The 15929-nt window shown below is 45.7% G+C and overlaps 1 protein-coding gene across 1 annotated transcript in view; it reads left to right on the plus strand.

Moving 5' to 3' along the window:
- Positions 1–1160: 1160 nt before the first annotated feature.
- Positions 1161–15929, plus strand: part of esama (endothelial cell adhesion molecule a) — a 46404-nt gene continuing 31635 nt past the window's right edge. The window contains exon 1 of the mRNA XM_080013134.1: positions 1161–1389. Within this exon, the coding sequence (XP_079869260.1) occupies positions 1323–1389 (67 nt within the window). The 5' untranslated portion in view covers positions 1161–1322. The remainder of the gene's footprint in view (positions 1390–15929) is intronic.

Genomic DNA, 15929 nt, shown 5'->3' on the forward strand with positions numbered 1-15929 from the left:
TCCCCTCTCTCTCTCCGATCGCTCTCCGCCGTTTACTACCTGCCCTCTCTCTCTCTCTCTCTTTGCCCCCCTCTCTTCCTCCCCCCTCTCACCCACTTTCTGTCTCTATATTGTAAACTACCTGCCCTCTCTCTCTCTCTCTCTCTCTCTCTGCCCCCCTCTCTTCCTCCCCCCTCTCACCCACTTTCTGTCTCTATATTGTAAACTACCTGCCCTCTCTCTCTCTCTCTCTTTGCCCCCCTCTCTTCCTCCCCCCTCTCACCCACTCTCTGTCTCTATATTGTAAACTACCTGCCCTCTCTCTCTCTCTCTTTGCCCCCCTCTCTTCCTCCCCCCTCTCACCCACTTTCTGTCTCTATATTGTAAACTACCTGTCCTCTCTCTCTTCCTCCCCCCTCTCTCCCCTTACCTCTCTGCTGTTTACTATCTGTCCCCCCCCCCCCCTCTGTCCCTCTCTCCCTCCCTCCCCTCTCCCTTTCTCTCTCCCTTTCCCTCTTCCTCTCCCCTTCTCCCTCTCTATTTACCACCCCCCTCTTCCTCTCTCCCCCCGTCCCCTCTCTCTCTCCGATCGCTCTCCGCCGTTTACTACCTGCCCTCTCTCTCTCTCTCTCTCTCTCTCTCTCTTTGCCCCCCCTCTCTTCCTCCCCCCTCTCACCCACTTTCTGTCTCTATATTGTAAACTACCTGTCCTCTCTCTCTTCCTCCCCCCTCTCTCCCCTTACCTCTCTGCTGTTTCCTATCTGTCCTCTCTCTCCCCCTCCCCCTTTCTCCCTCCCTCCCCCTTTCTCCCCCCCCCCCCCCCCCCCCCCTCCCTCTCCGTGAAAAGGATACGGGGCGACAACTGGCGGTCGGCGCGCGGAGCCTCCGACGCGGCGGGGCCGGGGCGGGCGCGCGAGGAACCGCGGGGGGCGCGCGCGGGAGCCCCGGTCGGTGTCCGAGGCGCCGGAGGGCACGCGGAGCCGCACGCGCGCCGGGGCGGCGGTCCGGTCAACTTCACAGGAAACAAGAACAACAAACCAACCGAAGGAAACGAAGAAGAAGAGGAGGAGGAGGAGGATTAGAGATTAGAGATAACAGACTTGCCTTACCTTACCTTCAGGCACGGGGGGGGGGATTCAACAGATAAATAATAATAATAATAATAATAATAATAATAATAATAATAATAATAATAATAATAATAATAATAATAATAATAATAATTAATATTAATAATAAAGACTGAGTTGGAAAGACTCCCGGGAGCGCGCACCAGTGGCGGCCACCTCGCACCTATAAAAGCGCGTCGTCAGTGCGCGCGGCCAGGCAGTGCGGAGCGGACCATGGAGGTGGACACTTCAGTGAGGGTGACCGCGGCGCTGTCCCTCGGCTTGCTCTGGGGGCTGTCAGGTCAGTGCCGGACGCCCTTTCTTTCTCCTTTGCTTTTGTTTCGTGCTGTTTGTTTTTGGCAAATATTTGATTTTTTTTCCCCCCCCAACAACGTATCCATTGGTGTGTGTGTGTGTGTGTGTGTGTGTGTGTGTGTGTGTGGCTCCTGACCCGCGCCCCTGTAGCTTTGAGGAGGAGGGGGGGGGGGGGGGCGGTAAGATGTGACACCTGTTTTGTTTTTCGCGTTGTTTCGAAACAAGTGTGTTGCGCACGATTATGTCTTCGAGGGAAGAATAATCCCTTTACTGCTGCTATACCGCGGGATCAACTCTCACTCGCCGCCGATGCATTAAGCACCTACAGTATATGGCAGCTTTGCAGCACAAGCGGAATATTTTTTAGGTGTAATCTCTTTTTTTTTTTTATATATATATATATATATAAATAGTGTCGCAATACTTATCACTGTGTTTTTTTTTTGTTTTGTTTTACAGTTACACACAATGGTTATACACAATTCACTGAATTCTATAGTACTGAATAGTAAAATAATCCAACCACACCATGTCGGGTTGCTTTACAGTAAAAAAACATGCCATAATTATTACTATTTATTATTATTGTTATTATTATTATTAGTAGTAGTAGTAGTAGTTATATTTGAAGTGTCTTGACACATTTTTTTTCGACTTGTCTTTTCATCAGCTTCTAAGATGGGCTGTTTGGCTCCGGAAAAAAAGTGAATCCCGTTCTAAATGTCATTCGGGTTAAATGTGGGCTATTGCAGTTGATATTTCACCAATGAGTTCAATTCCGTGCTTGTTATTTGTCTTGCACATTGTGTCCTTGAATGAAGTGGACTCACCAAACAAGGCAAGATGGAGTTTTTCTTACGACGATCGAATTTGAAGCGAGCGATTTCCCATGGCGGCACACGGTGGGAAAACAAGTGGGAAGTCCACTTGTTGGCCTTTCTTTAGCCCAGGCTCCCTCATTTCAGCTCTGTTGCCTAAACAAGTCACATGTGCTGACAGACTGCCACCTCACTCTGGTTCTTTTCGCATGAGCAGCTCGGTCTTGCGCCTCGGAGGGAGTATTTCCATGAAGCACACTCACCCGTTCTTACCTCAAGCTGCTCAAAATGATCAATAGGAGTGTTGGAGGCCAGCGGGCGGTTATAGTTTTAAACAATGCAATGCACTAAACAGCGGTCGACGGTGACCTCAGCGTTTGACTCAGGCTCAGGCTCCTGCAGGTGTGTCCTGGAGCACGGGGTGGTCAGGGCTCGGGGAGGAAACGGCCGTGAATAGCAATCTGGGCCCACAGGAAAACTGGACATTCTTTGGGCTTCCGCGTTGTGTTGGGTTACATCAACAAGCGAGCCAAGGCCTCGTGACAAACATGTTCGCGGTCTAATTCCTAAGTTCCAAAAGTAATGGATGAAGCCTAACGTCGTTGTTAGGGACGGCGCTTTCTTTTCTTCCGAGAACTTACAGACAAAATGTGTTTGCACCATTCCCGGCTAATGCGAGGATGTGCGACGTTTGCTGTTGGCCACTTCAATCTGCCATTGTGAAGGCACCAGCAACGTTATTGTGCATCTGAGCACCTGCTCCCAAACATGTTATTACAATCCCCAAAAAGTTGGGAGAATAATCCCAATACAAATTGAAGACCAGTAATTCGATTTTTTTCTGTATAACCTTCTGTGCAACAGGGACAATGAAGGTTTGGTTAGAATGTCGTCAGCTTTTCACAGTTTTACTTTAAGGATTGGGATGGATAGAGGCAGGTCACCCAACACAAATGTTATCTCGTTTTAAGTTTGACATTTGGGATTTGAACGTGGACATGAACCTCTGCGTTTTACTGATTGTACTTTATTTTGCTAATACTAGATGATTGTTTTGAATAAGTCATCGTTTGCATTGGCAATAGACATTGCGCCTCACACTTGAAAACCTAATTAAGGTTGTCTAAGTAAATTCTCCTGTTCCAACTCATTTGATTGCATTAAGCTCGACTCAGTGAGCTAAGCAGATAATTATGGAACGTATTCTCATTTCTTAAGTGAATTCCTTCCCTCTCACTTGTCCTTTGGAAGTGGCTTTTCTAGAATCTCATTAGTGAGTTGCTGTGATTATTAACTGGGTTATTTCACTCGCGCCTCTCCCCTCGTTGAAGCTCGTCCATCTTCGAGTGCTCATATTGGATTTAGTTTGTTTGCTTTTTTTTCCCTCATTTTTGATCATTTCTCCTGAACAGGAAAACAATTAGTTTTGGTGCACATGTACGTGTGTACACCTGATAAGCTTGAAGCTGCAGGACCTTTATCAAAGCCCGTTGTTCATGCCAGAGCTGTGTAAGCCTCATCTTTCCAGCCACCATACAATTGCACTTCCCTTCTGGACATACCATCTGACAAAACGAACATCTTCATTTGTTTTCCACGTGAGCCCTACAATGGGCTTTACTTATTTAACAAGGTCAATCCATTCAGGCTTCAAAGGCTCCATTGGGACGAAGGAGGAGAGAGCTTTACTGCCACCACTGATTTTCCCGGCTGAATTCTTAGTGATTTAGAATAGTGACTGAGGAAGGGCTATTAGCTTTTTTAGACTCTTGTATTATTTTAACACTGCCACTACAATCTGTTTACAGTATATACACTGTATGTATATATATATATATATATATATATATATATTCAAGATTCAAGAGGTTTATTTGTCACATACGTATACATATGTTCATACATATTATGCCGTTAAATGTCTTTGCAAGGCACCCGGAGATTATGCACTAGTTATGCAATAGTTACTAAACCGAACATAATAGCTAACCTAATTCCTACCTAGCTAACTAACTGAAACTAACTGATACCTTAAACGTAATGCAGTTAGTGAATAGAATAATATAAATAAAATAAGAATAAAATAAGACTCAAAGAAAATACAAGGTGGGGGGTACAAAATAAAAGTGAAGGGAATAGAGTGTTGGGATATGGGATATATACAGATATGTGCAATAAAGTGCATGTGAATAAAGTGACTATGGAGATATACAGTACTATATATATATATATAGTTATTGTTATTCCCTGTTCCCCCCCTCCTTTATTCCCCTGTCTACCCAAAATATCACCCACCTAACCATGCCAAAGGGAGGACCAGCAACTGCAACAGCAACTCTGGCCTCATCTCTAATTGCCTATTCCTTAGAATAATACCAACTGGATGTGCGGCCAAAGCCTCTCATTGCTCTGAGCCAGGATTACAGCGGCTTGAAGTCAACGGTCTCATGCATCTGTCCCTGGCAACTGGTGCAGTTTTGATTTGAGATTGAGGGATTTATCAGTGTATGTGTAATGATGCAGAAATACAACAGCTCACTTTTTTCTCTGCGGGCGAGCCAGTTTGCCGTCCAATCGCTGGCCCACGCAAGTACACTGTCGCCTTCCGTAATCCCATGCGTTGCCACCTACGGGCATTCTGTTCTGCCAAGAAACAACCTAGCTTTAACCTCATGGTGGGGGGAAGACAGAGAGAGGAAATAGCTTTAGATTTTCGTGTGTCGTCCTGTAGGGAATGAAATGGTTTTTCGTTTGATGTAGTCACCTCCGTTATACCAAAACCTGAAACTGACAGACCTGAACCGTAGCTCCCCGTGTCGTTGTGTTATCAGCCTAATAAAGTCTAGTTTACAGCCCTCAATCATGCAGGGTGCCGAGTTCTTGTCGGCTCGCTTTTCCATCAATCAAAGAGTAATTCTGACTTTGGTAGATCGGAGATTGAAGATTGAAGTTTGAACCCAACAACGATCAGTGTAAGGCTGTCAACTACAGTATTCCTTCATTAAAGACTGGAATAACATATTTCTGGAATAACATATTTGGTGTAACATTCTGCTGAGAGAAAGAGAAAATATGGTCTGTGCCAGTCGTGGCGTGCTCTGAGGAGTTTTGTAGATGTCTTCTCTGGGTTTCCTGGGATGTCCGGTTCCTATCCGTGGTCCCAGAATGAGCAGGCCCCCTGAGGGGTCATGAGAAAGGCACCAGTGGACTTTCCCAACGCTCGGCCCGGGCCTATGGACTCTCTTAAAGGCACAGGCACACAGTTTCCCTCCTTTTCTCTTACCTAGTCCACCTTTCTCTTCATCTTCATTTTCTCTCTCCCTTCCTCTTCGGTCTCTCTTTCCCAGTCTTCATCTTGCTCTTTCTCTCCCCCACTCACAACCCCAATGTTTCAGCCCAAATGACGGATTGACGTCTGCATGCCATGATAAGAACCTCTCGATGGCGAGCGGTTTGGTTAATTGTTTAGCGTAAGTGTCGCGTCAACGGAGTTATTTCCAATTGAAGTTTACTTTTGGTGTTTCAAGGCCAACAATGGTTACACGAGGCATTATATCTACTCCCTGGAGCACCCAAATAAAACCCAGAGTTCTTTGGGATGGGACGGCCCCGAATCACAATAACGGCATTTCCTGCTAAATTTGGGCCAAAGTTCCCAGCAGAATCACACCCAGCCACTAATTTTAGGTTGCTTGTTTGGCTTGCGTTCATTAAGGCATTGACAATAGGCTGTGTAATGACTATTTACAGCCAGCGGAGCCTGCAGAGGTTTATCGAGTGGCATGTCTGGACAGTCGGTCGGCTCTGCTCGCCGCGCTTCCTCTTCTGTTGAACTCATGCGTTTCTGCAGCCTGCTGATGTTGAAACCTCTCCCTGCTCTCTTTTGCCCCGGACAGAAGACTCGGCTTGATCGACCTACACAAGCCGCGCAACAGCAATTCCAATCATACACAATCCACGGCGAAGCACGGCGACGCCACGCACGACCCTGCATCGTGATTAGCCGTAACAAGTGTTGCCCACGCTATCAGCTCCCACAGCTTGATTCTAGTCCCGTCGACAGATGTCGCTCGCAGAATTAAAAAAAAAAAAAATTTTTAAATGACAACCCGTAACCGTCCTCCAGACAAAAACAAACAAAGAAAACCACAAAAAAAATTAAAAGCAATAAAGCTGAGGACAGACGGGAATTGAGGGCATGGGCTTAGACGTATAAGTATTAAATCATTCTTACTTAGAAGTACTTAGTGGGGGCGGGGCGAGGAGCTGATGCACTTGAGAAGTCAGTACCATTGACGTAATCCCTGGCCCCTTCTTAAAGTGTTTGGGGAGCTCACACTCAGGCAACGGCAAAAATATTTTCTGTATTTAGTTGTATACATTCAACATGAATAAATGCAATATCCATACCACAAAGGGTATTTGTTTCATAAAAAATAAACACTTTTTTTTTGCAATACAATGAACGCATGAAATTGTGGCTGTGAATTGTGAGTGTTTCCTTCAAACACAAAAATACAAACCTAAAAGCAAGTATGTCAACGTGGTAATTACAGAAATGGGGCTTTTAAGACACACTTAAAATCTGCACTATCTAACCATATCAATTAAACGGAGCACATTCTTCTTCGGCCTCAGACGTTTGGGGAACAGAATCATTTGGTTTGGGTGTGACTGGTGACAGGAAACCTTGGGCGGGCCGGAAGTGATATCTCAAACACATCAGAAAATCAAGCTGCAGAAGATACACAGCGAACGAACCAAAGACATTTTGACTGCACGGTGCTTTAACTTAGCGCAAGTGGAAAACGCATTGTAAATAAAATGTATTATTAACTTTAAGGGCGCTACCCCATGCTGGTTATCTTTTGTTTCATACTTTTCTTTTCACCATTTCAAGAGCTAAATAAGGAAGTATAATGTTACCAAAAAAAATAAAATAAAATAAAAAATGAGTTGAGGCCAGTAAGTAAACTTCAAAATCCCAATATCTATCAAAGTAATGACAACATTACTAAGGGCCTGAGTAATGCTGCTATATTTACTAAAAAAACAATGGAATAACTAGAAGCAAACTGAAGGCCCTTCTAATGGCCCTTCTAGGGCCTACTATCCCTTCAAATAAGGGTCTTTACTCTCTGTCTACTAACAGTTCATCGGCCAATGATATAAGCTTCACATATTCACATAAAAATACTCTACAATAAAACAAAAGACATAACTGACTTATAACACAGCATATCATTCGATTAGTGTGAATATGAACTACAGATGCACATGAGCAAACGCATACACTTGTCAGTAACAGCAGCACCTCACTACCCCTACATGGAAGGAAGATATTATATTTACTCAGACAGATTAAACGCAGATGCAGAAGTGGTGTATGGGGTGGCATCGGCAACAAGCAGCCTTGTGGAAAAAGTCATTACCTCCACACCGTTAAGCCGAGGGCTTCGGGGCATCGGCATTGTATCGGCGTCGGAGCAGAGCTCGTGATGGAGCTCCTCCGTTAGGGAGACGGTGGGAGGCTCTGTGCCGCAGGAGTCACTGTCAACTGGTGCTACCATGCGCGGCAGCCATCAGAGACACGCTCCACACCAACCTGTCGATATTATCATCAACCAGTGCACACACAAACATACACGCACACATGTGTTTTCCATTCCTTTCGGCAATCTTTTAGCAAAAACATTTTTAAAAAGCCCCCAAGTTGCAATTTTTTTTAAATTTGTGTGGTGGACGGAGACTGTTGAAACCAGTTTGTTTCCTTTCTCTTTACAGCAGGAATCTGACATTACAGACACGATGGACAGAGGCGGTATTGATGAAGATTAAATGAAGAGAGTAGAGCTCCCAGTGTGATGCGATTACATTTTGTGGGTGCCAATTCAAAGTGTTGTGTTTTTGCATTCATTTGGAATCGACAGAGAGATGCATTTTACATTTGTGTTACCAAGTAATATAACAAAGAAATGTAAGCAAACACCTACAATGTCAACCTGGTTATATTCCAGGGTTAAAATATGATCGAAACCAATACTTTTTTTGACCTCTTGAGACAGATCAAAAATGCATTTCACTCCTTTGTCTAAGTTGAATTTAACTCTTCAAATCACTATAAAATAAGACCCTAAAGTCCTGCTACACTAGGTATCGTGATGAAAAACAGATAAAGTGATTCTCTGTGGATGAGATGATAGTCAGGGGTCACATTCCCCAAGGCAGGAACCCCCTGCCCCCTCTCTATATACATCCAACCCCCATCACCATCATCACCCCCACCACCACCATCCTTTCCACAACTCTTTCTCCCCCCTCTGGCTTTCAAACCGCCATCATGATCTGCTGACATCTTTTCGTCGTCTCCACCCCTTCCGCCACCGCACCGACTTCTTCATCTCACTGCCCTCACTCGCCCTCCTCCTCCTCCACCCAACCCCACCCCCAGGCTTCTCCCCGCTGATCCACGCCTCTTTCCCAAGGGCTGCGGCTCGAGTGTCTCATCAGAGCGTCTCAGGTCAGCTCAGAGTCTCAGGAAGGGCTCTTGTTACACACACACACACACACACACACACACACACACACACACACACACACACACACACACACACACGCGCGCGCGCGCACACACATACACACACACACACACGTGGATGCGTTATATGTGTGTGGGTGTGTGTGGTCATCAAAGCTGTCTGTGTGTGTGTGTGTGTGTGTGTGTGTGTGTGTGTGTGTGTGTGTGTGTGTGTGTGTGTGTGTGTGTGTGTGTGTGTGTGCGTGTGTGTGTGCGCTCTCTCCAACGATTCAACTATCTTCCTCTTCCTCCTCCTCCTCTTCCTCTCTCTGATCCACCACACCCTGGGTGGTGTGTGTAATTATAGGTCCCCATCCACGGGGTGGCTGCATCACGCTTAACTGAGCTCGGGAGAGCGCTCAGATGATGTCATTATCTCAGATAATGGCTCAGAGGTTCAGCACCCCCCTCACCGTAATTGCTGTTTATTGAAAAGATCCCCCACTCGGCCTGCCCCGTGTTTTATTCTCCTCATGCACCCCTTCACACAATGAGCATCGTGAAAGAGGATATGTATTTTATATGATGCTAATATGCCACTTTCGCAATACGCCGTGATAAGACGGCGCACTAATTGGATTTCTCTTTGTTGGTTTTCGGTTCCAAGTGATAAAATCGCCGGGAGGAAATGTGTTTGTCGTCATCAGATTAGGAACAACTGCGTTTAAAATTACACTGTCTCGCAAATGTCACATTGGGAAGAGAGCTGAGAGAGTTTCATTTGGCACAAATAGCTGCGACTCTGTCATCAGTTTGCACACATCTCTTGCCGTAGTCAGCCCTGGAAATAGGGAAAGTTGCAGCTGACCCACACCCCAATATATGATCAGATCAGCTGGCGGTGAACCTTTATTGGCTGGCTGTGAACCGTTGAAAATTTTGCAGTTCTTTATAAATGGTAAATGGACTGAATTTATAGTCCTGTGACCACTCAAGGCGCTTTACAGTACATGACTCACATTCACCCATTTACACATCAATGGCAACCGTGCAAGGTGCACACCAGCTCATCGAGAGCGCTTAAGGCTTCAGTGTCTTGCTCAACGACACTTCGACGGGCTGCCAGGAGGAACCGGGGATCAAACCAGGAACCCTCTGATTACTGGACGACCCGCTTTACCTCCTGCGCCACATATAAGAACAATGGCATGGCACAAGGTAGAACAAAAGTAGGACTGGGCTATATTGACAAAACCATAATTAAGTATCTTTGATGAATATCTTTGATGAATGAGGATGTGGATAGTTTGACAATTTTCACAGCATTTGACAGAATCATTGATTGGAGCAGCCAGAACAGCCTCCCTTACTTTGCTGTAACGGTCCTTAAAGACAACATTTAACAATATCACATTATTAAGATATCAAATCCCAGATGATATCTAGTCTCATGATATCTCACAGTATCGGTAGTAAATTGATTTGTTGCCCAGCTCTATTAAACAGTATTTTTGTCAATGCCCTAGTAAATAGTACAGCATAGTATGTCACATTATGAGAGAGAGAGAGAAGAGAGAGAGAGAGAGAGAGAGAGAGAGAGACCCTAATCCCTCTTGCACATGACTTTGAAGAGGTGGAAGTTTTCTAAACTGAATGCTAAACAGGATCTATCAGGATTAGGTCTGGATATGAAGCAGCCTCGCTTACTGCTGACTCCACCGGGGAATATGGAAATGCTCACAACTCGAACCGGGCTGTGATTCGTTTCTCTCTGGCAGGAAGCGACATTTTGCTCAACCAATTCGAGCAAATCTGCGTCTTTTCAGCAACCATTAACTGCCCCGGAGAGCTTTCAGCCCAGTGTCATCATTGACGTTTTGAACATTCATTAGAGACTGTTCATTACACTCTCTGATTTTCCCAATACCACCCATCCGTGGCAGCCATACCCATTAACCTAGACGTTGAGAGCGATTAGGCAAACCGCTCTGTTTTTTAATGTTCTGTTACTTTTGGTGAAAGTGCAGGAGGTGACGTGAACGTGTATCTACAGTGTGTGTGCATGGCATCCTGAAGGCAGTTGCCCTCAAAATGCAATATTCCCCATCCACTGCTATTCCCACGTGCGTAGATGTGGATGTGGATGCAGGCTAAAGATGTTGGAGCTTGGAGGCAGATTGTCTGTGATACGTACATGGACGTACATAAATACGCAACCACAAACACAGCTTATTAAATGCCTTCATCACATGTGACACGTGATGAAAATCTTCATTGAGACGCGACCTTTCCTCCCCTCACAGAGAGCGTGCGTTGCGATCAATTCGCCCTCCCTCCCCCCCGCGCGTTCCCGCCCAGCCATCCCACCTCGCTCCCGAGCTGTAGCAGCTCCCTGAGGGGGAGCGTTTTAATCACCGTGGGGGACTAATATATTTCCACCGCTCTCATTTCAACAGGGATCCTCGCGGACGACACAAGATGAGCCTTGTCTGATCCATAATCACTCTCTGGAGTCGTCCCCTCCCGGCCCCCCCCCTCCGTGCCACGGATCCTCACACGTTTATGAAATAAAACGGGGACAAGCGCACGCACACACACACACACACACACACACACACACACACACACACACACACACACACACACACACACACACACACACACATTGGCATAGAACTCACAGAGGAATATAGGAGCCTCTGCCTCGCCTCCCCTCTTGACATGAGCTGTCACTGAGCGAGGCATCACATGGTGAGGTGTGGGAGAAAATGATCGGCCGTAACCACGTTTCACGATGGCAACTTGTCGCTCAGCTGTCTTTCGCTGCCCCGGGGTTGTAAAAATAGACCTGGAGCTGTCAGGTAGGGGAAACCCTTGGCTTTCTCCTCTCGGCTCATTTGCTTTCACAGAGACTTTGGTAATTAGCTGAAAGTGGCGGGAATTAGCTGACCCCTTCCTAACAAACCACACGGCCAGACCAGGGTGCGAGTCGTCACTGTAAACTCCTGCCCACGCTTTTCTTCCACTAATGACTCCAGCTTAACACGTGGACGTTTTTACCTATTACATTTGGTCTACGGGTTCTTTAGCAGGGATAAATAATAATAACAATAATAACTTGGATTAATATAGCGCCTTTCACAAACCCAAGGACACTTTACAATGGAAAAAAAAAAAAAGACAAAACAAGACAGGGTAGATAAATCGAAATAAATAAAGAACAGGAAAAAAAAGAAACCAAAAAAGGGTCAGGGGCAGTAGGCCTCGTCGAACAGGTAGGTTTTGAGGAGGCTTTTGAAGATGGCCAGCATTCGAATGTCAGCGGGGAGGGAGTTCCAGAGGGTGGGGGCCGCCTCACTGAAGCCTCTGTCCCCGAAGCTTCGTAGCCTCGTGCGGGGGGTGGAGAGCAGACCCGTGTCCGAGGACCGCAGCTTCCGGGACGGGGCGAAGGGGTGGAGGAGGTCAGCTAGGTACTGCGGGACAAGGGCGGGGAGGGATTTGTAGGTTAGTAGTAGGGTTTTGTCGGAAATACAGGTTTTGACAGGGAGCCAGTGGAGATGGATGAGGGTGGGGGTGATGTGCTGCCAGGGCTTGGTGCGGGTGAGAACTCTAAGCAGCAGAGTTTTGAACACACTGGAGCCCGTCCAGGGCTCTGCTCCGAACCCCGGACAGGACTCCATTGCAGGAGTCCGGACGGGAGGTGATGAAAGCGAGGATAGGAAGATTGGCGTGGTGGAGTGTATGTAGTTTAATTGAGGAATGGACAGGTTGTCTCTCGATGGGTTGTCCAACAATAATGCCTTGTGGTGTTTATCTGTGTTTCGTGTTTACAGCATTGGCAAATGTTTCTGTCAATATTTGGTGGAAATGCACCCACGCGTCACAAATGATGTGAATCGTCTCGTTTGTGTAATTAACTTCATGTATTTAACACTTAGCTGGATGTGAAAGTACTTTTCAAGAAGAAAATACATGAATGAATGAAGTAAGTTAAAAAGAATATGCCTCTTACCCAAATTTCCTATGGCGTGTGTGTGTGTGTGTGTGTGTGTGTGTGTGTGTGTGTGTGTGTGTGTGTGTGTGTGTTTGTATGTGTGTATGTGTGTGTTTGTGCATATGACCACTAATAGACTGGCCACCCAACAGTGTCCCTCACCAGTCAGTCTAACCAGTTTGGGGGTGATATGGTATCTGTGACTGGTCCCCGTTCGGAAGCAGGTTTTCTGAACCAGTTATAGCAGGCATACTGCACATTATTCCCAATGCCACATAATTGTGTTACGTTCATTCTATTTGGTGGCGAGCAGCTGTTAAGCAATCATCCTCACCGGACAAATTGTTAAGTAATTAGCTTAAACTGACCGGTATAGCTGCGGATCTTAATTTTAGCAACGATAGGACAGGACGGTTTGTGTGTGCATGGGGAAGCATATTAACAGAACTTGTCTGCATCAATGCCTCTGTTGCCATGATACCACCATGCTTCCTAGTTGCCAGTATAGACTCACCTGCCCAAGAAGCTCTGTTCGCTGTTATTTTAATCACAGATCCATTACTTTTGATTCACTGTCTTTTTATTCCTCAGTCTAGCTCGTAGTTTTCACTATCCTTTCTCTGTTTTTCGGTTGTTTCTGACATGCTAATCTGCCCACTCGGTACCTACTGTCCTCCCCTACCAATCTATTTCTCGTGTCCTCAAGAGAAGAAAAATTCCCTTGAGGAGAAGAAGAGGAGGAAAAATAACATTTTCCTGCCAATCTGAGGGCTTCTGGTCAACCTATCCTTTCAACGTGGGACTGAAATCACCCTGACAGTAATATAGGGCAACACATATGTATTTGACTTGACTTCGCTCAAACAGGTGGAGACCCAATATTGAGCCCTGAGGGTCCCCAGACAGCAATGAAGCAGAGAAAAATGGCCAGTAATGGCAATGCCGTTTTTGATGGTGAACTTGTAAGGACCTATTTGAATTAGTTGTACACACACTTATATACACACACACGCACGCACGCACGCACATACAAACAGAATGTAATCACTGATCGTTATCACTCCCGGAGCTCCAGTTTATCTTCCTTCAGTGGGTGATGAATGGGTTATGTAAATGGTCAGCAAAGGCGAACGTATGTGTCTACAGATACTTATCCTGCGAACATGAACGTCGCCGCCGAACTCACAAATATCTCAATCTTCTCCCACTTAAAAAGGCTTTTATTGAACCCAAACACAAACCAAGAGGTTGCCCTCCGTGACCTTGAGATAAGACGGTGAACGAAGCTCGTCTCCCGTTCGCAAGCTCTTGCCCCGCGAGAGTCGCGCTTGTTATTTCTCGAACAAAGGCTTTGGATGAAGTCTGGAGTAATGAAAACACTTACGATAGGATGCGCCGCCTGTTGACCCCGGTGCTGCAAAGACGATTAAAATACTTCTGTTGTCCGTTGGAATAAGCTTCTTGTTCTGGCATCACACCGTAACGCATCATCCTACTGTATAATATTAGGATTCCTTACAGAAAGCTAACAGCGTTGACTAAGCCTGAAGGAGTCATTTTAGTGGAGGAGAGGGTTATAAACCCACTGTCGCCCATTAGTCTGGATACCCACAGTCCTCTACCTCCGATGGAACAGAGGTTACCTCAAGGCTGAACCACTTTATGGCAGCCATACCCACATTTATACCTATGCAAATTTCAAAGGCCCAGATGGGCATTTCGGGGGATTTGGATAGAGAGAGTTGGGGAAGGAGTGGGGAAAAAAGAAAGACAATCCAAAAGAGCAGAATCGAAAACGAGAAGGAGGCTGATAGGGCCGAGCAGATGATGAAGAAGATGTTTGGACATCACGGGGAGGTGGGGGTTGCAGAGATACAACAGGGGTCGAGGGAGACCGGAGGAGGGAGCACAAATGGAGAGTGCGCCAGATAGAGTCAGATACTGAGCCGGAGATTTGGCTTTTTAATCGAGTCGTGAGGATTAGGGCCGGATTATGCAGGAATTGCGACATAGCAGCAAATTAGCCTGGTAGCTTTAATCTGAGAGGCGGACAAAGCCAGAGTACTTGACCGGAGAGCAGTGTGTGTGTGTGTGTGTGTGTGTGTGTGTGTGTGTGTGTGTGTGTGTGTGCGCCTGTGAGTAATGAGTTGAAGTGGTTTATGGCTTTTGTTGTTTACACACACAATTTTCAGAGGGCATACTCCAACAGACACCTCACACTGAGTGTCTCAGTGTAGTATTTTTAGATCACCCTTTACACCAAAACACTGGTAGTATACTACAATATCATTGGTAGCAGCGTTTTGTTTTGTTTTTCCACTTCTTTTTGGCCTTTTTTTTTTTTTACACCAAAATCAAAATAATGATAAATCATGTAAATAAAAAAAAAAGCCTCTACAAAGATATTATTTCCGCTTTCTTTCCAAATGTTTCCAGTAGAGCTGTCACAATAATTACGTGAGCACCTGCAATTATTTGAACTCATTGCAATCATGTATTTTACAACAGCAGCATCACGTTTTCACAATCACATCTTTCCATGTTTCCATGTTCCATTTTTTTCAGCGATTAAATTGTAGATGGAGCCAGGCAGGCACAGTAGGTGCATTTCCATCTGTTGGTTTGAGGAGAATAAAACTTCTACCCAATTTTTGTTGCAATAGTTATTATGACACTATGATCAGCTCATACTATGGTAGTGGCATAAAATAAATAAAAAAACACGATTACATTGTTAATCACAATTATTTGTGTGAAAAGTAACCTGCAACAAAATGCCTTCTTTCTGCCTTCTTTTTTTTTTTTGCCACGACAAAATGTGAGTGGAGTAACAAATGAATGCTCTTTTGATTGACTACCTATGGTTTGTAGAGCACATCGAACTTTTAAGTGGACGGCAGAGCGGCAGAGACCCATTGGACGAACAGCCGCCCCACCTGACGCTGTGAAACCCCGTTCAGACCTTGTGGGTCAAACGCATGAAGGCAGAAACGGCCCAGCGAGCTCGCAAAGCGTGCGCTGTAATCTGCACTGACATGCACACGCTCGTCTGTGTACACTCGCTTCACGTGTGTACTCGGCAAACTCACACGCACACACGCACGCATGCGCGCGCACACACACACACACACACACACACACACACACACACACACACACTACTCTTATCTGTGATTATTTGTGGTAGTAGAAAAAAA

This window comes from Zeus faber (genome assembly GCF_960531495.2).
Source record: "Zeus faber genome assembly, chromosome: 14".
Lineage (NCBI taxonomy): Eukaryota > Metazoa > Chordata > Actinopteri > Zeiformes > Zeidae > Zeus > Zeus faber.